Source organism: Branchiostoma floridae, chromosome 1, assembly GCF_000003815.2.
Source record: "Branchiostoma floridae strain S238N-H82 chromosome 1, Bfl_VNyyK, whole genome shotgun sequence".
In the NCBI taxonomy this organism is placed as follows: Eukaryota; Metazoa; Chordata; class Leptocardii; order Amphioxiformes; family Branchiostomatidae; genus Branchiostoma; species Branchiostoma floridae.
In genome coordinates, this window is record NC_049979.1 from 7045241 (window position 1) to 7067130 (window position 21890).

General features: G+C 44.2%; 4 protein-coding genes and 2 long non-coding RNA genes across 8 annotated transcripts; 3 read left to right on the plus strand and 3 right to left on the minus strand.

Annotated features, from left to right (window-relative positions):
* The first annotated feature begins 1583 nt into the window (after nt 1-1583).
* Nucleotides 1584-3717, plus strand: LOC118417495. Its single transcript, XM_035823077.1, has 3 exons — nt 1584-1757; nt 2209-2370; nt 3028-3717. The coding sequence occupies exons 1-3, from the start codon at nt 1608-1610 to the stop codon at nt 3703-3705; spliced, it is 990 nt and encodes a 329-aa protein (XP_035678970.1). The 5' UTR covers nt 1584-1607; the 3' UTR covers nt 3706-3717.
* Nucleotides 3718-4398: 681 nt separating this feature from the next.
* On the plus strand, nt 4399-6496 carry LOC118417519. Its single transcript, XR_004831369.1, has 3 exons — nt 4399-4706; nt 5475-5561; nt 5972-6496. It is a non-coding gene; the product is annotated as an uncharacterized LOC118417519 (long non-coding RNA).
* On the minus strand, nt 5994-8951 carry LOC118417514. Its single transcript, XR_004831368.1, has 4 exons — nt 8669-8951; nt 7815-7901; nt 7307-7404; nt 5994-6409 (listed from the first exon to the last, which is right to left on the minus strand). It is a non-coding gene; the product is annotated as an uncharacterized LOC118417514 (long non-coding RNA).
* A 28-nt stretch (nt 8952-8979) lies between these two features.
* Nucleotides 8980-10830, plus strand: LOC118417504 (calcium-activated potassium channel subunit beta-2-like). Its single transcript, XM_035823089.1, has 2 exons — nt 8980-9656; nt 9805-10830. Exons 1-2 carry the CDS (start codon nt 9291-9293, stop codon nt 10078-10080), a joined length of 642 nt encoding a protein of 213 aa, XP_035678982.1. The 5' UTR covers nt 8980-9290; the 3' UTR covers nt 10081-10830.
* LOC118417479 (kelch-like protein 42) lies at nt 10402-16897 on the minus strand. 3 transcript variants are annotated; one of them, XM_035823059.1, is made up of 3 exons: nt 16452-16897; nt 12456-13098; nt 10402-12244 (listed from the first exon to the last, which is right to left on the minus strand). In XM_035823059.1, the coding sequence occupies exons 2-3, from the start codon at nt 13031-13033 to the stop codon at nt 11263-11265; spliced, it is 1560 nt and encodes a 519-aa protein (XP_035678952.1). In that variant the 5' UTR covers nt 13034-13098; nt 16452-16897; the 3' UTR covers nt 10402-11262. The 3 variants fall into 3 exon arrangements, with proteins under 3 accessions (XP_035678952.1, XP_035678943.1, XP_035678959.1); XM_035823050.1 differs by having other exon boundaries at nt 12456-13106; XM_035823066.1 differs by lacking the exon at nt 16452-16897 and adding an exon at nt 13822-14293 and having other exon boundaries at nt 12456-13106.
* A 208-nt stretch (nt 16898-17105) lies between these two features.
* LOC118424627 lies at nt 17106-21590 on the minus strand. Its single transcript, XM_035833276.1, has 6 exons — nt 21237-21590; nt 20802-20873; nt 20405-20524; nt 19793-19912; nt 18066-18173; nt 17106-17705 (listed from the first exon to the last, which is right to left on the minus strand). Exons 2-6 carry the CDS (start codon nt 20853-20855, stop codon nt 17400-17402), a joined length of 708 nt encoding a protein of 235 aa, XP_035689169.1. The 5' UTR covers nt 20856-20873; nt 21237-21590; the 3' UTR covers nt 17106-17399.
* Between the last annotated feature and the right edge of the window lie 300 nt (nt 21591-21890).

The following is a 21890-nucleotide window of genomic DNA, read 5'->3' on the forward strand; positions in this document are numbered from 1 at the left end:
AAGGAAGTCAGCATATCACTGTAAAGCTAAACTTGTACTGACCAAGGGGGTATCATTACATGTACCTCCTTGTTCTCTATGCTAGTATGCCATGTTGACATATACAATCTCGGTAGTCACATAGCCTTTTTGAGGCTGTGGATTGTTATCCACTGTACAATTTTTGTGTCTAGGACAGAGCCCAATCCTCTCCTTCCACTGCCAATATTCTCTCCAACCCCCTTGTACAAGTTGGAGTGGGGATTTTAAGTACTGTAATCAGCACAGATTTTGTGACATGTCAAAAGATTTGAACCCATGACCTCTGTTTTTAGGTCTAACAACCTACAGCATGTACCGAACACATGTGCTGGTACAGTACTTGAATGTGTTCCTGACACAGTCCGTAAATGAAGGCCTTCCAGACACATTCCCGAAGGGTCCAGCCAGTGGACAGGCCAACCTCAGGTCACTGGCAGGGTTTGAAATTAGCAATTACTATGCCTGTCAATCAGCTATTTTGGCTGAGTGCCACATGATGGGGCTATGAATGGGGGGATCTGAGCAGCCTGACGTGATAGCCAGGCCAGGTAGACAGGCCAGGTAGCCTGGCCTGGTAGACAGCCCAGCCTTTTAAGCGAACCCCTGTCGGTGTCAGTCTATTCGCAGAACGGCTTCTGAGGCCTAGGTCACCCACGATCAGGCAAAAGTCTCGTGCCGATTCCAAAGTCCAACGACCCCCAAATCAAAGGTCATTCTGGTTAGTTCTGTTGACCTGCCGTGACCAGTCAAACCCCATTTAATAGAGCACACAAGGACATGTTGTGAAGCGGGTCACGATTTGACTGCTATATTCTAACCATAGTTTAGAATGGCGTAATGATTACATATCTAACATCCCTTACGCAATGCAGCCACGCAGATAAGTTGCATCGCAAAATGACAGCTACCTCCTGAAATTATCACCGTGTAATAAATAGACTCTGTCTGTGAGCGGGACGTCAAACCTTCCTGACTTTCAGTCACCTTTGACCCCGAAACACGAATGGAAATGCAATAATATACACAATAACTTGTAGGTTAACAAATGACCCGCGTGGTACGAACGGAACTATAGTTTGAGTAATCTCCAACCAGATCCACGGTGCGTAATGCATAGTATCAAACTTACCGGTGCCCGTTTGACACTCTTAGCCGGCTATACTCCTTGGCCAGCTTTGATACTATCTTATGGCACCGTAGGATCTGCTTGGAGATTATAGTTTGCGGTGGGTTTGAAAGAGAGGGGTTGGATACAGGTGATGAGTTGTTCCAATATTGACAAAGGATTGTGAATGGGCTAAACGACTCGTTCATTTAGGTTCGTTAAATCATTTTTTTTTGTACATAGCCAACATAGCATAACATTATAACTTCAGTCTGTGACTACAACCAAGCTGTCTCAATTGTACCTTGTTGGCACGTCATAGCGTTTAGCCGCGCCTTTTCCTGGGCACTTTCCGCCTTTTGTTGTGATGACGTCATCGAAATCTCCACCGAAACTAAGTTAGCCAATACACTGTTTACAGTAAACTTTGACTCAGATTTTAATCAATCACTACATAGCGAATCGGTCAATACTAGGCGCTATGGAACAAGCACGGAAAATAGAACAGGACTGCGACACATTTGTGCGCGTTTTTATGGCTTCCTCCCTCCCTCAACTTCGCTACATGTTCTGTAGGGCTGGACTGACAGCACAGGAGGTAAATCGTCGGGTCGCTTCTTGCCAAGCTATGGTGAGTACGCAAGATTCTCCTTAGGGATGACATGTTGTACAGACCAAGGAGGGTAAAAAAGACAGGAGTACAGAATTTGTGCACAAACACGATGGCCTATCTGGTAGTAGCACAATGCAATACCGTCGGGTTTAGGATTGCCAGTACATCAGGATCCATTGTGTTCCCCAGTCGGCAGTTTGGCGCTTGACCTATGAAGAGCAACAACAAGATGTTGTCAAGCGCAAAATCGATAACAACTTGAAGCTACTAGATGATTATCCATGAATGCACGTTCAAATGTAGTGATATAAATGAATAAATGAAGACCTTTATTGCAACAAAAGATACATGAAATACATATAATGAATCTAAGAATTAGTAAGATACACAAGAGTCGTATTCTACTACGTGAATTCGACTTCTTCTCGCTTCTTTTGATTTGTGATAACGTGTTCTTTGTCCCTACCAGGTATTGGATAGTCTCTGGCACTGGGCACAGCAAGACAGAAATGTCAACCTTCTGAACATAGGATTCTTCCGACAAAGCCCTCCTCACGTACGTGCACACATAGCAATGCAGCGTTTCAAACAACCCCATCCACAGCCACCTATGACCATCTTACTCGATCAGGTATGAACACGTTTTTTTGGTCATTCTTCCTACTACGTCTGCCGTTTAGAGAGCACGGATAAAGAACAGTCTCATAAACAAAAGCTCATGATTTGCAACATTCAAAACCCTTAACTTCGGGAGATCAGTGCACGAGTCTGTCTACTTCGTGGTAGCTAGGCGCTAGTTTATCACACACTGTCGTCTGCAACAACGTCTGTCAGATTTTTGTTCGTCCATAACTTGTAAGACCATACAGTATTCTTATTTCTTTATTTGTTTTTTTTTCGCATAGTGAAAAGGAGGACAAAACAGGTGCAAATGCACCTTTGAAGCTTTGAATGCTGCCCTCGCGTACATAAAATTCATTTATACCGCAACAAAATATACCATACAATGATATGTACAGTGATAACAATATACATTATCAAAATATATAACCGTTAGGCAAAATCATGGCACTAATATAACTAGCGTGGTCTTAATGCTAGGCAAGAGCTGCAACCAGCAAGTGGTCCAGGTGCAGGTGCAGGTACGGTCAATACAGTAGCAGGTACCAAATCTGTTGAATGTAGCCCTCAAAAGTTGTCGTTTAAATGGCATTACGTCAGACTGTTCTGCTGCTAACTTAAATGTCGAATTCTTCTAAACGATATGAACCTACCTAACCCTTCTCAGATTCGTCTTCTGTGCCATCGTGACCAGGAGGTTCTTGAGTTTGTGAGAGACTTGAACTTCCAGATGAGCTACAGCCGAAACTGCCTTGGTCACTTGACTCACATCAGAAGTAACTCCTTCAGCTGTGCAGCACTGTGTCGGGTACAAGGGCTATGTACAATCAGGGGACAGCGGGCCGTTAATATCGTGACCTGGGGCGGAAGCGTGCCCCTACCGCGGCATTTGAAAGAGGAGTACATCAACTACGCTTCAAGGTACATTTGGCACCCGCTGGTTGGCTTGCAAGTGCTTCTGAACGGGGAACGTTCGCCATCGGGGCAGATGGTTCAAGTGGTTCCCGCCAATGCACCTTTCATGTTACTTTGTTCGACCTACACGTTCAATCAGCACCACGATGGCAGAGTGGTGGAGGTGTACCCGTGCAGTTATTGTAGGGCAATGTTTCCCTCTACGCGTTCTCCAAAAGGCTACGTACATTATACTTTGTACAAAAGTAGCGAGACTGGCGAAAGTGACAGCTACAACCGTTTTTCAAAGGGTAATTGTGCCGAATGTGCAGCGTTCAGTGCGATGTTTCACGTCACTAAGCAAACCTGTAGAATTGTTGGTGCGGATCCAAGAGTAACCGTACAGAGGTTAGGAGTCGGTCAACTATCGGTACCACTTACACTGTGCTGACATGAAAGCGTTAGGGGGCACACTCCAGTTTATTTGGTACACCCTCAACTCTGACGACCATCTCTTCCAGGTTGTAGTATAGTTGTCCAATCCAATTTAACATTTATACATTTTACATTTAACGTTACTTCAGCTAAATACGGTAGGTGCTTGGTACAGTCTGAATTACATGTGTTCGGGCGTCCGTCTAGGCGTCTGTACACACATGATAAGTTGACTCAGTTTTAAATGTTTCTTATCCCCAATGATTAGTATTTTACTACTGTGGTGTGTTGATAATTTAGTATTGTGCAATCAGTGTGTACTTTTAAGGTTTTCATGCATTGAAATATTTGGCAAATACGTCGTTCGTGTCGGATATTCGGAATCTATCTTCAAATCTGCCATTCTAAACATCAGACGAGCACGCCATCCGCCATCACGCCTGTTTAATACAGGTAGCACACAAATGGAGCTTTTGGACAAATTGATTCATGTCCTTATCATAAAGTGGTCTGTATCATGCATATCGATATCAAAATATGATATATACCGTCAGTATCTCGAGTAGCACTCAATTCGTCCCTGAGCAAAAATGTGTCATCGTCTGATTATAATTGTAACGTTACTTTTGTTATCATTTACAATTCGGCAAGCCCTGCGACAAGTCTTAGAGCCGGGTGGCCATCAGCGGTGGAATAGGAATCACGGCTGTTTCAAAGGCCCTGAATTCGATCACTTAGTTCGAACGTGGGTTCTACGAGGCATAGAACACGATCCCCCGCCCGCCGCCGATCCACGTGAGCCGGCTGATTGCGCAATAGTGCACGCTGACTTTGACCCCCGTGCAGGCATGCATATCCGGGTCACAGGCGCTTCATATTTCAGAGGCAACATGGCCACGGTAGAAGGAACACTTGAACGTAAAAAAACACCCGAAAATGCGCATTTTCTTGGTCAGAGCCGCATTTTTCCCCGTAGAAGAGTGGATAAGTGCCTTCGTCATTGAACATCCGACTTAGGTAAGTTAATTCGATCGTTTAAAGACTTTATACAGTTTTTTGTGTGTCCAAATGCAATTTGCAACAGCTAGACGGAATGTTGTCGAGTGCTTGTATAATTTCGGAATTTTTCGCACGGTTTTTTTTATTTCTCAGTGGAGGAATACAACGAGATGATGTTTTTCAGAGCGATGACGTCATTACTGCGAAACAAATACCTGCTGTCTGATATTGTCTCGTTTGTTGTAGTAACAAAAGTAGAGCATTTTATAATAGAATATATATATATTTGAAGTGTGCTTCTTTCACAAACATTAGCCAAGTCAATTGCAATCAAATGAGTCTCCAAATTGAATTTTGAAAGTAGACAGTAACACATCCATAGTTCATGCAGTGCATGGAGGGGAAGTTGCATACATATAATACATGGGACACTATTTTATACAAAACTTCTATACTTCTAATTTTTATGAAAATGTTTGAAATCAGTGCACAGACAGTACTTTGGACTTAAAGCTGTAATATTTTTCTTACTGTAAGTAAGTGTAAGTTTTATTACTGGTACGATTTTAAAAGCTTATGTAAAAAGGTACTAGTACTTGCAGACACTGGATATAAAATCAAAGGTGGTCCGGTTACAATCAATTGGTCTGGTATACTACTTACAAAGAATTGCTCTTCAGATTTCCACTTTGTCAACAACTATGTCATCAGGAAAAAATTCTGTAATCCACTATCCCTACCATTGTACCTTGAAGCCATGTTTACCATGTGTTATCTATGTTTAAGGCTTGACAAGTGCTGGGAGAAAATGAAGTACCAGGAATGAGAAGAGGATGACAACTCACACAAGTCCTTATTCAAGGTAGCCCCAAGGTATGTGTGCATATGTATAAATCATTTGTATTTATAATACCCTGCATCTACATGTAGAGACAACTATATTCTGGACATTCTGAGAACTTGTGACAGGTTGCAGGGAACGTTTAATTGTCAGTGTAAATAATAAAGGTCTTAGGAAGTGTGAATAATGAAGACCAACTTGACCAGAACAAAAAAATTATAAGCACACTGTGTGAACGGTTGTATATTCCTCAGCTCAGTGAAGTCATATACCACATTAGGTGTGAACATTTTTACAACCTTGTCGACTTTTAATGCAGAAGTTATACTATGCAAGAATGCATTCTGCAAGTAGTTCTTTCATGTGGGCTGCATGTATTTTCACTTCCCATTTACCCAATGTTTGCCTCAGTTTCACAATCTATTTTGTATCTCTACTACAGGCCAGACTATGCTGACAACAAATTGCATGCTGCATCCTTTATTCAAAACAAGTCTTTACAAGGATCATGAACTAATTTATACAATGCAACAAGATAAGTGAGTTAAAAAGGTTACTTCACAGAAGCAAAATTCCTCTTTTAATCTGTCAACAGACTGAACATTTGTCATATCATGATGCTAGGAGGCAGTGATATGTGGAATAACTGTCACCAATCTTAGTCTGTATTTAACATAAATGCACACAAACCATGCAAGGTGACAAGTTAATTTACTAGGGGAAACTGAACTGCAGCTAGCAGTGGTGATGTAAAAATCTAGCTAGTGAGTCAACTCTGGGACATCACAGAACCTGGCATGGACATTGAGGAAGTTGGAGTTGGACACTATCCACATTCTGACAGGACTCTCTTAGTAGCCACCATGGACAGCAGTATGACCTGTAGCCAAGCAAGAACATGGGGAAGATTTGTGTTAAATGCTGCAATATGCTACATGTCTGAATAAAGATATCTGTAGATAAAGTATGTTTCATTCCATACCACTAATTTAGACAAATCTCATTTTCTACGGCTACCTAGTATTGATCTGATCAGGTCTAGGATGCAAACAATGTTGTCATTCATATGCATAAATGTCTTATGATGCATCCTTGTCTTTCTGACCTGTAAAAGATATGAGTAAGGAGATATTATATGTAGCAGTACAACTATAAGGAAAGGTAGAAGGTAAGGGCAAAAGCACCAACATAGTGTTTCTGAAATGAAATTATAGCTTATCTGCATACTATATCAAATTAAGGGACTAAAACAACAGGGCTGGGGAAAAGGATATGCACAAAAAGTTGCATGGTATGTTTCACCCTACATGGGTGGCTTCAGACTGAGAGTATTGCTGATAACAAATCAGAATCAACATGTCAGAAAGGAAAGTAAGTTAAGTTAGCTTTATGCAAAAAAGAGCAAGCTAGGATGAGAAATAAAGAATGCACATCTCCATCATATTGTTTTATTCTGTTGGTAGGCATCTTCCATTGTATCAAGATAAGATTCATATAAATGAAGTTTGGGTAATAAATGAATGAGAGTCATTCCAATTCCACTATGACAATGTATCACTCATCTTAAACTAAGGATTCTAATGAGAACTTGACTGCAGCCATCAAAACCCTCAGTCTGTGCTGAGGTTGCAGTGTTGCAAAGGTCAAAATGGAGATCAGCCACATTTGTGTATTGTATATCCAATGTTTAATTGAAGGTGGAACTCTCTCTGGATAGACAATTATCATTACATACCTACACGACATATTGATAGCTATAAGAAATGAATATTCTCACCTGGATCTAAAGTATTCCTAATTTCATGTTCCCCAGATAACAGTGAACCTCTGCTTTTCATGGCTGGAGACTGGGCTATGCTGTCAGCATAGTCTGGCCTGTAGTAGAGATACAAAATAGATCGTGAAACTGAGGCAAACATTGGGTAAATGGGAAGTGAAAATACATGCAGCCCACATGAAAGAACTACTTGCAGAATGCATTCTTGCATAGTATAACTTCTGCATTAAAAGTCGACAAGGTTGTAAAAATGTTCACACCTAATGTGGTATATGACTTCACTGAGCTGAGGAATATACAACCGTTCACACAGTGTGCTTATAATTTTTTTGTTCTGGTCAAGTTGGTCTTCATTATTCACACTTCCTAAGACCTTTATTATTTACACTGACAATTAAACATTCCCTGCAACCTGTCACAAGTTCTCAGAATGTCCAGAATATAGTTGTCTCTACATGTAGATGCAGGGTATTATAGATACAAATGATTTATACATATGCACACATACCTTGGGGCTACCTTGAATAAGGACTTGTGTGAGTTGTCATCCTCTTCTCATTCCTGGTACTTCATTTTCTCCCAGCACTTGTCAAGCCTTAAACATAGATAACACATGGTAAACATGGCTTCAAGGTACAATGGTAGGGATAGTGGATTACAGAATTTTTTCCTGATGACATAGTTGTTGACAAAGTGGAAATCTGAAGAGCAATTCTTTGTCAGTAGTATACCAGACCAATTGATTGTAACCGGACCACCTTTGATTTTATATCCAGTGTCTGCAAGTACTAGTACCTTTTTACATAAGCTTTTAAAATCGTACCAGTAATAAAACTTACACTTACTTACAGTAAGAAAAATATTACAGCTTTAAGTCCAAAGTACTGTCTGTGCACTGATTTCAAACATTTTCATAAAAATTAGAAGTATAGAAGTTTTGTATAAAATAGTGTCCCATGTATTATATGTATGCAACTTCCCCTCCATGCACTGCATGAACTATGGATGTGTTACTGTCTACTTTCAAAATTCAATTTGGAGACTCATTTGATTGCAATTGACTTGGCTAATGTTTGTGAAAGAAGCACACTTCAAATATATATATATTCTATTATAAAATGCTCTACTTTTGTTACTACAACAAACGAGACAATATCAGACAGCAGGTATTTGTTTCGCAGTAATGACGTCATCGCTCTGAAAAACATCATCTCGTTGTATTCCTCCACTGAGAAATAAAAAAAACCGTGCGAAAAATTCCGAAATTATACAAGCACTCGACAACATTCCGTCTAGCTGTTGCAAATTGCATTTGGACACACAAAAAACTGTATAAAGCCTTTAACGATCGAATTAACTTACCTAAGTCGGATGTTCAATGACGAAGGCACTTATCCACTCTTCTACGGGGAAAAATGCGGCTCTGACCAAGAAAATGCGCATTTTCGGGTGTTTTTTTACGTTCAAGTGTTCCTTCTACCGTGGCCATGTTGCCTCTGAAATATGAAGCGCCTGTGACCCGGATATGCATGCCTGCACGGGGGTCAAAGTCAGCGTGCACTATTGCGCAATCAGCCGGCTCACGTGGATCGGCGGCGGGCGGGGGATCGTGTTCTATGCCTCGTAGAACCCACGTTCGAACTAAGTGACTACACTGTAACAGCCGTGGAATAGGAATGGGTCCGCTGAGAGTCGCTTTCCTCAAATTTACCCCCAAGGTCACGGTAGGCACTTACTTCCGGGGTCGATGTTCGCGTTAGTGTTCTGGAAAGCGCTATGGAATACCTGAGGGAAATTAAGGAAATAAGCAACCACAACTACTGGGCGGGTCAAACATATCGTCATTTCCGCTCTCTTTCTCATGGCTCTTTCCTTCCTGTTGGCTGCCAGCCGAAGATCGTTCCCATTTGTTGTATAGTACTACTCAGTGAACACTACACAACTTACACAACTGTGACCAACACGGACTTACACAACTGTGACCATGGCTTCTGACGACATGGTGTACTGTAAGAGAGGATGTGTCTATGCTTTGTCTTTCGTCCCCGTCGTGGGAGCGATTGCACTGGTTGTGGCAGGCATAGTGGTAGCCAGACCTGCCCTAACGGCCCTCCGTCTCCACCAAGCGGAGTGTACGGTGACATCCTCCAGTATAGGCGCGGACGTGACCTGCAAATGCCCGCTAGGAAGGAACTGTCGGTCCACATTTCCGTGCTTAGAGATCGCAGTGCTGTACTCTGAGAAAGGACGTAACAACTCGACATACAACGTCTCCGGGACGGGTCACAACACAACGGGCCACAGAAGTCTACTAGTGGACACACAAGGCTTGTTCGGAAGGACGCCACAGGTACTTAATTCTCTCTACGGTATTTCCACCTGTATTGATAACTCATAAAACTTTGCCATTAGATTGGAAAAACCTATGTTACTCTGAATGCCAAGGTCTTGTTGACGTATTAAAAATAGAAAAGTAATCATCTGTTTCTTGTTGACAGTGTGCCGTTCGGCCATGTGGTAAGGCAGCTGACGATAACTCCAAGGAAGTGGCGGACTATTGGGAGTCCTGGGGTACTGTAGGCCAGCAGTTCCCCTGCTTCTATGATCCCGACCACGACGCGGAGGTTTCCCGTACCGTCATCTTCAGCAGCAAGTGGGCGGCCTTCCACGCGCTGTTCTGGCCGCTGCTGCTGATTTTCCTCAGCCTGGCAGCAGCGTACTTCATCTGTTACCGGTTCCACTGCTGGTGTGATGATGGCACATGGAATGATTAGTACAGACATAGTCCGTCTATGGATAATCGTAACCAGAGGAAAAATGAACGGTGGTTGAATGGTTTGAATACGAGTATCTCTCTCAGTGAAGCCGTCATGAAGACACTTGAACTTTCATGCCAAGTTTTTAACGCAAGTAGGGGGGGGGGGGTACCTATCAAAACTATAAATTGATTGCACTAATGTTAGCCATGAAACCATATTGATATTACAATGATGACAGAGTTGTCAGCGTGTACTATGTACAATGGAGTACAACTGTGCCAGACTATATGAATGTTGTGCGATATTTGTGTGGTTGGATCTCAAAACAGCCTTAAGTGACAAGACAATTTCTTTATTCAAATTCTATATACAAAATTGGTGGTTGCAAATGAAGGCTTTTAACGAATATCACATATTCCGTGTACAGCTTCGTAAGTAGACACTCTGTGTCTTTTACGCGTTAGCCCTTACGTTAATACCATGCTTTATGTCACTTTGACCTATGCAGCAACGTACATATGTAAGTTACCTGCCTGGATGTCTATTTTCTGGTAAATCATACCTGATATCTTTTTAACCTTCATTTGTTCTTGATACAAAAAAATGGTTTATTCCTTTCTTTATTTCTATGCAAACCTAATGAACCATTTACGCTATTGTGTTCCCCGTATCTTTGTACCAGATAGAGCTAAAATTTGAGCGGTTGACTTGAGGTACAATGTATGTTTTACTGATTTCGATGAGAGTAGAGAAAACTGAACCGTTGTTCTCAGAAATGTGAATCCGTTTGAGTCGGTGTCAAGGACATGTCGTAAGGTGTTCCATGTCCCGCGTTAGGCTTAGGTCCCAATTACACCGGTGCCCGTCAGGGATGTGGCCCCGGCCGGGCTCCGAAGCCACAAATTTGTCCGGGTGGACTGCCGGATACCGGGGGGACTCCTCGGTGGTCCTCACGGGTAGGTCACGGCGTCTATTTGTTACCTGACCCTGGATTCGTTTTAAGTCTGACTTAAATTCAACCCGGTGCCCGACCGGGCACAAAAATAGCCCGGGAGCCGCAAGGTGTCTCACGGGCCCAGGTAGGGGTCACAGCCCGAAAGTACAACAAAAAAAACAGCATGTGAACTGCCCGGCAGGGCCCTTTGTTCAAATTGTGACCTAAGCTTTAAGTTCAGTGTGACACATGGCTTGTTAACTTCAGTCCGACTCCGAGTCCCCGCCATCATCCCTCGCCTTACGTTCCGGAAGGTACAACGTCACGGCTTTGATGCCAAACCCGCCGAGGGGGAACTGGCACAGTTGGTCCGTCCACTTCCTCGTCTTGACGTTATGGCACAGCGTCTCCTCACAATCCAAGACGTACACATCATCTCCTAAAGACGCGCAGCCTCTGTCGTATGGGATTTTCAGGTCTCTGGGGATTCTGACTCTGAACCACTGCTGCGAGCTGACGTTGAAACAGTCCACGCCTGGCTGGTAGGCACCCAGGATGTACACTGTGTCCTGGACCGCGGCCATGCAGTGTCGCCAGCGGTTGGTCGGCAGTTCGGATATGGCGGTCCACGTGTTGCTTGCAGGGCTGTATTTGTGCAGCCAAAACGTGTCGCTGTCCTTTATCTCACAGTTGACGTAGATGTCTCCCATGCAGGTCACGGCAGGCTCATAACACGTCCTCCCCTCCGGGACGTCTCGCACGAACACCCAACTGTTGTCCCTAGGATCGTACCGCTCCACGGAGTGGATGGGGTCGTCGTACTGAAAACCTGCAATGGCGTAGATGAAGTCTCCGCAGGGCACCAGCCCGAAGTAGGCGCGGGCTTGCTGGATGGGCGCAGTGTTGAACCAGGTGTCTGTTAGGGTGTTGTAGCACACGGTCTGATTCTGTAGAGCGCCTAGTTTTGTTCCTGTCGAGTGGAACTGCCTTGGGTAGTCTCTGGGCTTTGCGTGGCCACCGACAACAAACAGGTAGTTGTCCAACACCGCCACACCGAACCCTCGTCTGCTGGCCGTGTTGGGCAGACGCGTGAACCGAGACCAGGCGTCATTCTTGTCGTCGTACGAGTGAAACTGTCGCAGTCCAGGTTCGGGATAGTGAACGTAGTGTGCGTTAACGGCGGCGACGACAGGCTTGTGGTGATAGCGCTTTTGTCGTACACGTTCACGCTGCTCCTTGGTTAGTCTGAGAAGGAAAACGACCACATTTTAGTATGCGACAGATGATCTATAGAATATAGTGAACTATTTCTATTCTCTAGGTAAACTTAAATATATTTACTTTTTAGGTTCTGGTCTATTCTGAACGGAGAATACAGTGTTCAGTAGCTAAGTTGAATAAGTAATCATCTAATTTCAATGGCAGATAGGTAAATAAAGATCTACATTGCCAGAACCTGCTGAGTTCCTTGGACTGCAGATATCTGTGATAGTTGTCACTCAGGATCTTCCCGGTAACGTCTGTAACCTTGCTGATGCTGTATTTGTCCGCCATGATGAACAGAGTCACACAGTTCTTCTCATCCACCAGGCCAGCTATGTGGTCCAGGAGGGGCAACACCTGTAGGAAATTGGCCATCTCCAGGACTTCCTCCAGATTCCCATAGTCCAGACAGAATTCCGACGTGTACAGAAAGTCTAAGACAGTCTCGAAGATTTCTGCGCGGAAGTCGTGCAGCTGCACCTCGCTCTGCCTGCTCTCCATCATGTCGCACTCGAACATCGCTCGGAAGTAGTCGGAGGACTCCTCCAACACCCGGCGGTGCACGAGGAACGACGTCTCCTCCACGCACACGGTTATGTCAGATTCTTCGTTCACGAAGAAGAAGCAGACATCGTAACCTCCTCCTGACGTCTTCTTGCGCTTTTTCTCCTGCACGTCTTGATCCATGATTGAATCAAGCTCACGCTGCGTGGCCGCCGCGACGTCATTGGTCCAGCCAGCAGCCCATTCAAGTGCCGATAACGTCAACATCTCCAAACGGTGGATACCTGCCCGCCTGCCACGATCACGGTCTAGTACAGGTCTTGTCCATTTGACTGGGAACCTGTAAAGGGAACACGTTTATGAAGGTTATACACCCAGGTAAACGATATTCAAATACAATTCAATCTCTAGAACTGGATAAAAGACGGATATCATTACTTCCGGACGTTTCGACACTCTTCTTCAGCATCAATTCTGATCGACCGTCCGATGTATTTACAACCCTATCCCACCCCCCACCCCGCTCCCTGTCCTGCCACGCCGTGATCCTGCACGGCGCCACGACACTCGACAGAGAGGATATGGAGATGGATAACGGGCCAGTTACTGCCATGGTAATGCAATTTCGTGGAATCAAGTGTCTCAGTTTGGCATCGTAAAACACATGAAATGCTAGTGCTGCTCTCTCGCTTGTCACGAAGGCCTCGTGTGGCGTAAGCCTTGATATAATAGGTGCAAGAACGGAAAAGCTTTGTTCCTATTAACCGAATACCTTCTTTGGTACTGGGCCTGGCTACTTCAGGCGTTATGTAACGAAATAATTCATAATTTGTATTCGAAGTAGGAAAAGTGGTCAACGTCTGACAGAGGTCATCATTTAGGTCATTCCCGTTGACCGAGCAGAGCTTATTTGAAGAAGCATCTGTCACAGATGACAGACAACTCAAGCACTATCTATCACCAAAACGGCGTACGTTGCTGGCGTCATCTGTCAATCATTGACATAGAATGCTTCTCTCTCGCTTGTCACATCATCGATCACTCAAAACGCTTACCTGTTTTAAAACACACCACGCGGCAGCATGTCGGTCATCACCGTAGCTGACAAGGGCACCCACCCGCAGTACATCACCCGTAGGTGGTACATAGCCATGCAAGGTTGTTGACGTATGTAGGAACATCTTCTTTTGGAGTAAATGTGTTTAACGGGTGACGGACTGTAGCAGGTACTAGTTACGGAGGCCTGAGCGACATGAAACGTGATGAGATAAAGCATGTGATGTTTCTGAGGATCGTGTATCAGAGTTATTCTTAGGGCGTTCCATGTCAGCGCAACGAGAACTAGGTCAGCCTCGTGCGGAACAAGTGTCAAGTGGACTGCTTGGCGAGACCGTGATATTTCAGCTATCCTAACCCACCCTGCTGGAAGCTAACACCCGCCAACCATTCACCGTGATGAGTGACAGAAGCGTTTTTGCCTGCAACGATTACCTCAAGCTCCATTGTGACTGTTGCTAGTATGCATGTAGATATCTCTCGCCAAAACCATACAAGCGGTGCTTATTCAATCAACTGTGTCTAGGAATCCCAGCACATGTTGTATGACTTCCTAGTTTTTAATAGTGGGATCTAAAGGACGTAAGTTATTTCTGCTGCCCCTGGTTACTATCGGGGACTAAACACCGTCTGTAATCTTAGACCTCCCAGACAAGATTAGCCAGTCTTGTCTCTTTAGCAGACGCAGTGTGGGAATGTCAGCGTGATGATCTAATAAAATACTTCACCGGGAGCTTGCTTCGCAAAATCATGACATGGTAACATAACTTTAGTGTGTTTTACGCTCCTGGCGTCTTAACCAAGAGATCTTGAAGCTTCATCTTAATTTTTGGTTTCTGATTCAAAATTAGATTGCAAAACCACCCCTGCTCCTTTGGAGATGATGTACGTTCCTTTTGAGATGATATACATATCTTTTCTGATGTGACTTTTTGACATTCTATATTTGTGCGTGGTCAACGAAAAGGTCGAAATTGCTGCAAGATATAAACGGAAAGCAATAAAAGATGTAAAAGCTATAAAAGGTGTAAAAGATTGATGACACTCTCTTCAACACGAAAAAGAAGAACCACTCTGCATGGTGGGGACAACGCGTACAGAACGAAGAAGAGTTTAATACCCCTGTCACATTATCCACGATCTATGGGCGTATCGATGGAAGATCGGCCATATTCAAGATCGACAAAGGGTTGCGCGTATGTTTCACCTGAAAACCGTCCCTATCACATATAAGCCATACTTTGTACCTTGTAAAATTATAAGCGAGGCTCGGGGGATTGCCGCAGAATCGTCGTCCGATCGATTTTCGCCAAATAAACAAACTAATGGCCCGGAGTGAGGGACACACCATGGCTACCGATCGGGTTGTTGATGATGTGAAAGTGGTGAACACCAAATGAAATATGACCAGTCCTATTAGATAACCTGTGCCCTGAGCGGCCTCGCAGCTGTTCTCATCCGTTAGGTCATGTGCAGAACGGCATTCATGGCCCTCTGTTTGAGTTATTCGTCAGTGGTATTTTGAGTGGTCGTTGATGTTGTTGTTGTTGTTGCTACTACACGATGTTATTGCTGTTCTAAAGAGCCCATCTAATGACTCGAGTTAAAGTTAAGTCAGCTGAGGATAAGTCTGTTATGTCGGTGCTGTTCTTGGAAATCATTAGTGGCGTACTTTTTTGTCAACTTTGTCCGGAAGGTTGAGCCATAAGTGTGTCCGTGTATGGAAAATAACTGCCCTATTTTGCGTAGAATAACAAAAACAGATTAAAAACAGCCTTGTTTTTTTCCTTATCAAGGTCATCGCCAATTTTCCTTATGTCGGAAGTAGATACAATGTATATCGCACCGTCAGGGCATATGATGCCTTAGACACAAATCTATACGCGCTTAATTTCGACGAAACGGCCAAACAGGGGAAAGACTCGATGTCCTGAAGCTGATATGTTTGTAAACAATCTGAAGTCCACCCGGCGTGGTGGAAACTTCCAACGCACCATGTGGAAACTTCCAATGCATCATGTGGAAACTTCCGTTGCATCATATATTTTCGTTTTTATCAGCTTGCACGCATTCCTCGCCGTGATGAAATATCTGGGAGCCTTATAAACCGATCTGTTGAATGTCTGCCGACACCATGAAGTCTAAACACAGTTTGTTATGTTAAACACCACAGTGTCGTGTACGCCGATGTCGAACCAAAGGGTGAGTCGTCAAAAGGTCAGGCTTTATATAGCAACCGCCTGAGATAGTCAGCATGCCGCTACGAGCCAACTCATGTCGCGATGTTAGCTGTAAGTCTTCGGTCTGTTACTACATCCACACTAATGTGACCACCATCGACGGGTACTCTCCACACTAATGCAAACAGCCCGCATGCCAATCCCATAACTACCCACGTCCTTGTGGTTAAACAGGGCATAGCGGTATCCAAAATGCCAACTGCAAAAAAACGCAGAATTAACCACCTATAAATCTTTTCCATTATTTCAATAGAGCATAAAATCAAAACATGCCCAAAAGTGAGGACATGGACTGGTAGCAGAAGCACTGAATGGAGGGGTTTGCAATGATGACATCGGCATCAGCTGCCTCCAAAATGTGTCTAAAATCGCTGCTCAGTCTGTCCTACCTTATGTGTCGCTCCCTTTCGCAGTGTAGTGTGTGGGGAGTGCCCGGTCATTCGCTCATTCTGGGCACAACACCGTCTCGCGGCCACTGTGCGAGGCGAGGGAGACGACGCGATGAAATGTTGTCATAACCCCGGTGAGTATGCGGCCGGGGGACAGTCAGTCGGCGCTGCCAGTCACGAGAGGTGGGCAAGACGTCCCGCCGGCAGGAGGAGGGTGTTGGGACTGATGGGCCATGACTGATGGGATCTTAATTGACAGCTTTTCCACGTCATTCGCGCCCTTGAGAAGTCAAGGAGTCGCCAGAGTTATTAGCGCCCGTGCCAGAGAACCCGGAACCTTTTGGCAATTCGTCAGAACGTAACAAGTTCAAGTCGTGTACGTGCAAGTTCAACTGGACTTCACTATGAATTGGCAACATGCTGAGTTAATGAACATGGGAGACGGTACAATTGAAATCTGTCAGCTGACTGGAGTGTCATACGTGCACACTCCATCCGTCTCAGTAGGCAGATCCGGGATAACAATTATTTCTCTATGTGTGGTTTCTCTCTTTCCTCCATTATCCATTTATCAAGACAATATCAATAAAACTTTGATTTAATAATAATATCAAAGTGCTCCTTGTTAGAAAAAATAACTGCTTTATTCAGCATAATGCTATCTTACATGGCTCCCTTCAAAGGACAGCAATTAATAAAAATCAATACTGTATCCTGGTAACAATATCTCAGAAGTAGTAGGACGTAATACCTATAACTCTATAACAATGTACATTTGATTGACAGAGGTAGTTAAAAACACCTGATAAAAGCTCCTTGTTAAAACATGATATTAATCATATGTAATTTTATCAATAAGATATGTAATAGAGATTGTAAGTATTTAGGCAGTCGATTTTCAAATATATCATAACTTAACTGAGCAAAGAAGTCGGGAATAGACAAGGTTTAGTTGCGCCCTGTATCTCCCGTCAACATCAGCGTGGCCCCGGCGACCACAGCTACCCTGAAAGCCCGGCTCCGCCCGAGCGCCACCGCCCCGCGGACCAGGAGCGGCACGATCCGCCTGGTCCTGTGTGGACCCTCCGGTACCAGCTCGTACACGGGGTACTCTCCGCACAGGTCGGCGGCTGTCTGCCCCGCCACCTCCGCCAGGTTCTCCACCTGTGCGCCCGTACTGGTCATCAGGACAGGCTGCTGTCCCGCGTCCTTCGCTGCATTAAGGTAGGCTTCTTCTTCTTCCTCGGTAAGAACCTGGATAGATTATAGAACAGCTATGTTTACTGATTGAATGCATAGATTATGCACTATCAGATACCATTTTCACTGGAAGAAGCACCGCTAGAATCCGGAGTGCCTGCAACGCTAATTCACAATTAATTATCCCTAGGGTAACCTATATCCATTGTTTTTAAACAAAGTATTAAGAGATACCAAGTTTCAAACAGTAATATTTTCAAAATGTCTAGATTGAAACCACCATCCGGCAACTTTATATCCCTAAAAACCTTTTTTAACAACGGATATAGTTACCCCGCGGATAAAGGTGAACCAGCGTTAGTCATATTTGTTAATCAAACATGCTTTTATCCGCTGTGATGTTGCGATGTTTACCTTGACTTTGAAGTGTCTGGCCTGTTGTGCGTTGCTAGGGAGGATGCTGTCATCCAGGCGGCTGATCATACAGACTTCCTGCGTCATGTCCTTGTAGACGGCAACACCCTGTCACAGGTGGGAATTATTAGTCTATATTCATGAATACGCTCAGTTGAAATAACTACGTGACAGGTTGTTAATCTGTAATAACACAAAAGGGTTGTGATGTCTGTTTTTATATCAGTGAACTTGGTAACATTTGATATGGCATGTGTATTTGTTGGACAACGTTGGTTCTTCAGAAACAGGGCAAGAGTTAATCACGCTCGGCTGATTGGACCTAAGAAAACCTGACATAAAAAAAAAATACATTAGCCCATGGCTACTTCCCCTCAGCCAATGAGGAGCCCCCATTTTCTGTTCATATATCCACATAGTATGGTGCTACGAAAAAAAGTGTGCTGCTATTTCATGCAAATGAGGAAAAAAGTGTGATGATATCAAGAAAACAGGGGTGATTTCAGCCTGAAAAGTATGGGTGATATACGCATGTGACCCGTTCTGACCAATCCTCGCTTACCTTTGAGACCTTCTTCTGGGACCAGAATAGTGTCATGTGATAACTGACCAATCCTATGCTTGACTTCTAATTGCCCAGAGGAATATGAGCAGACTTTCTGTCTGTCCAGGCATCTTGCCCAGGAAGGTCTTGACAAGATTAATGACCGTGTGCCTGACACTCTGTCACAGCTTTTCAAGCAATAACAAGAAAGATTGTGGACTTTTAGGACAAAATAAAGTAACATTTTGTAAAGCTGATCAACTAGAAAAGCTTCGGGGAAGTATGCCATGGGCTAAGTTAGTTACCCCATGGCCTTGGGCTCGTTTTCTGTGTATATCGCCAGGCCCGACACCTCGGGGATTTCTAGTCTCCCCTCGGGCTTCGCCCTCGGGGAGACTAGAAACCCCTCGGTGGGCGGGCCTGGCGATATACACAGAAACCTCGCCCCGCCCATGGGGTAACTATTACGTATTACGTATTTTTCGGTAACTCTCCTGGGCAACGTTCCAGAAACGATATCGATAACAAATTAGTAGTGTTGTGAGTCATGCCTTCTACCTTGAACTTCATAAAAGTTCGTTCCACAGAAAAGGCAAAGTTTTGCATGGCCGTATCAATGCCTATATCAACACCCTACTGACGTTTTGTGGCCTCCTTAAATACTCCTATGTCAATGCCAAGCTTGATTGGGTGATTGGGGGTTGCCAAAGCAGGCAGCTGGAACACATCTCAGTAGAGGATAGCTAACGAGGCTTCCCACCCTCAGTCTAGTCAGCTGTACATGTACGCCGGAGGGTTGGGACATAGGGCGAGGCTCATTGCTGAGAAATTTTCCTGACTTGACACTGCGATAAATGATTTTCACATTTAATGGATGATCTTCATGTTGTGCACATGGTACGCCAAAAAGTAGTTACTCAAGAAACTGGATATGGTTTTGGAAACGGTCAGACGTTTCAACTGCTATCCAGCAGTTTTCGTCAGTGGCACTGTGCACATTTTCCCACCAGATCTTCAAGTGGTCAGGCTTCAAGTGGAGCGTCACACGACAACGTTCAATGTAGCTCTTATAAAGACGTATTCTTGGCCTGAATCAATCTAGGGCTCACGGTTCGGATAGTGTCATAGTTTTTGTACGCTTGGTAAACTGGAATGGCTCTTTAAGTAATGCTCGGGTCCTTACCCGCTTTGCGTCCATCAGAACAGTAACGTGATCTGTCAGGTCGTCTTTCGGCACCTCAAACGCCTCCACCTGATTGATGACGTCAACATAGAACAGCTCCTCCTGAGGGGCGACATCGTCCTGTCAATAAGAATACAACAAAATCAGCAGTCTGCAAATACAGGACTTGCATAAAAGTGGCAGATGACAAAAATTTAACTCTAGAGGCAGAGAAATAGTGTCGTCGTACACACATAATATTCAAATAACGTTACATTTAGTTCAACAGAGTATCAGTTCAAGAACAAGATGAGTTTTCCGATAACTCATGTGCATGTGCATGTGTATGGCTTAGGTCACATTTCCAAACCGGGGCCCGGCCGGAATGTTTTAAGAAACGAAAAATTAAAATGTATACCTAGAAATATACACAAATCATGCCCATGAATCTTATTTTGGCGCTTTTATGTATTTTGATGTGTTTTATATTATTCTTTTTGCTCCCCAAAGCTGCCCGGCCGGGCCCCGATTTGGAATTGTGACTCAAGCCTATAACAGGACCATTGCGCGTGGATTATATGTGTAACATGGGCGTTTTGCTCCTTCTCGCCGGTGTTGAGTGAATAGACCTACCGTAGATCGCCTGACCCTGAGCCCGTCTATGCCGTCAGGAGAAGGGTACTGAGGGAAGGGGTGCGGCAGGTATGGTGGAGGTAGCCATGGCTTCGGGTATGGCCGGGGAAGTACATACGCCTGGAAAGCACACAAAAACAGAGGTTAATCTAAGCCACTTCTATTCTATTTTCATAAATGTATTGTTAAACAAGTTGTTGTAACGCCATGATGAGTGTAAGGCACTCACTAGGTTTATCTAGGTCCGCCCTCCAAGTGTCAGTTTGAGAAGTTTGTGTGCGTTACACGGAAAGCCAATTCAATCCTAATTGGCCTTCCACGTAACAAACACGATTCGGATTGAATTGGCTGTAACCTCGTAACCTGTGCCAGCTGTCAGATTGCGAAGACAACCTACCTGGGTAGATACGGCGCAGATGACGAGAAGTGAAACAGCAGCGAGCAGACCCATGTCTCAGCGCTCTGGACTCTGTAAAATAGGATTAGCTAATGTTATTGTAGACCTTGATAACAATGTGACGAAGTCCTCTCAACTGTAGCAGTCCAGGGTGATTGTTGTAGTTCATGGAGAGATTTCTTCCCTCTGTTATAGCTGGAAACCTACGGCAAAGTCGAATGCAATATTGCGCACAATGATCCAAGGTCTCCAAATTAAACTCAAGACAATGGCGGAAATTGTCACCGTCTCTGTTCACCGTAGTTTAAGTGCCAGAAATACGTTTGCTGAACTGTGATATTTCCAAGGGACACTGTATAAGGGACGGAGTGACAGATGATGCGTCAAGAATATTTTTAAGCATATCAATACACTGCACAATACATCAAGACATACCAGTGGCAGGTGAATGGTCCGCTCGAGTTCTGCATGGATGCAGCCTTCAAATGCCGCAGTACCAGGTAGACGGACTTTATATTTCTGTTGTTATTCACCAGCTCGCCTACAGCTGGAAAACCCCCATCCACACATCAGGGAAGTTACGTGACGCGGGAACTGCTACCTACGTCATCATGCTGACTCAGGAAGAAACATGGCCCGTATTTCTGCCCTCAGCTTCCGGGATGCAAGCCGGAAGTTGGGTTAAGTGACGGACTCTTGATCTGCTTGTAATTACACCAGTCATTATTGTTTAGAAATAGCCAACTCTAGTATTACAGTAGAATATTGTTCATAACTGTCCATTGTCACTTGTACTGTTGTACATCTACTATGTTTATACCATGTACTTGCAATTAGCCCTCGGGCACGAACTTGCCAATAAACTTCTTCAATTATCATTATTGAACATTGAACATCAAACATGTTACAGTGCACGTTCACCGTTTCCTGCTGTGAAACGTTCCGGGTGGATGTACCACCACTCCAGTTTTAATTTGTAACGCTACCTTGGTACAATAACATATACTGTAGACTCGTGGGAAGTGACACGTTTTTTTTGGGGGGGGGGGGGGCTGTGCGCTGATTTGCAATGTTCAACCAAGGAGCTTT

Bases quoted from the DNA above. Each gene is read 5' to 3' on its own strand.
- LOC118417495 (XM_035823077.1), top strand. From the start codon at position 1,608: ATGGAACAAGCACGGAAAATAGAACAGGACTGCGACACATTTGTGCGC. The intron at 1,758-2,208 runs GTGAGTACGCAA...TGTCCCTACCAG, and splicing joins TCGCTTCTTGCCAAGCTATG to GTATTGGATAGTCTCTGGCA. The intron at 2,371-3,027 runs GTATGAACACGT...AACCCTTCTCAG, and splicing joins TGACCATCTTACTCGATCAG to ATTCGTCTTCTGTGCCATCG.
- LOC118417504 (XM_035823089.1), top strand. From the start codon at position 9,291: ATGGCTTCTGACGACATGGTGTACTGTAAGAGAGGATGTGTCTATGCT. The intron at 9,657-9,804 runs GTACTTAATTCT...TCTTGTTGACAG, and splicing joins TGTTCGGAAGGACGCCACAG to TGTGCCGTTCGGCCATGTGG.
- LOC118417479 (XM_035823059.1), bottom strand. From the start codon at position 13,033: ATGTTGACGTTATCGGCACTTGAATGGGCTGCTGGCTGGACCAATGAC. The intron at 12,245-12,455 runs GTTCTGGCAATG...TTTCCTTCTCAG, and splicing joins CAGTCCAAGGAACTCAGCAG to ACTAACCAAGGAGCAGCGTG.
- LOC118424627 (XM_035833276.1), bottom strand. From the start codon at position 20,855: ATGGGTCTGCTCGCTGCTGTTTCACTTCTCGTCATCTGCGCCGTATCT. The intron at 18,174-19,792 runs GTAAGGACCCGA...CACCTGTGACAG, and splicing joins TTCTGATGGACGCAAAGCGG to GGTGTTGCCGTCTACAAGGA. The intron at 17,706-18,065 runs GTAAACATCGCA...TAATCTATCCAG, and splicing joins CCAGACACTTCAAAGTCAAG to GTTCTTACCGAGGAAGAAGA.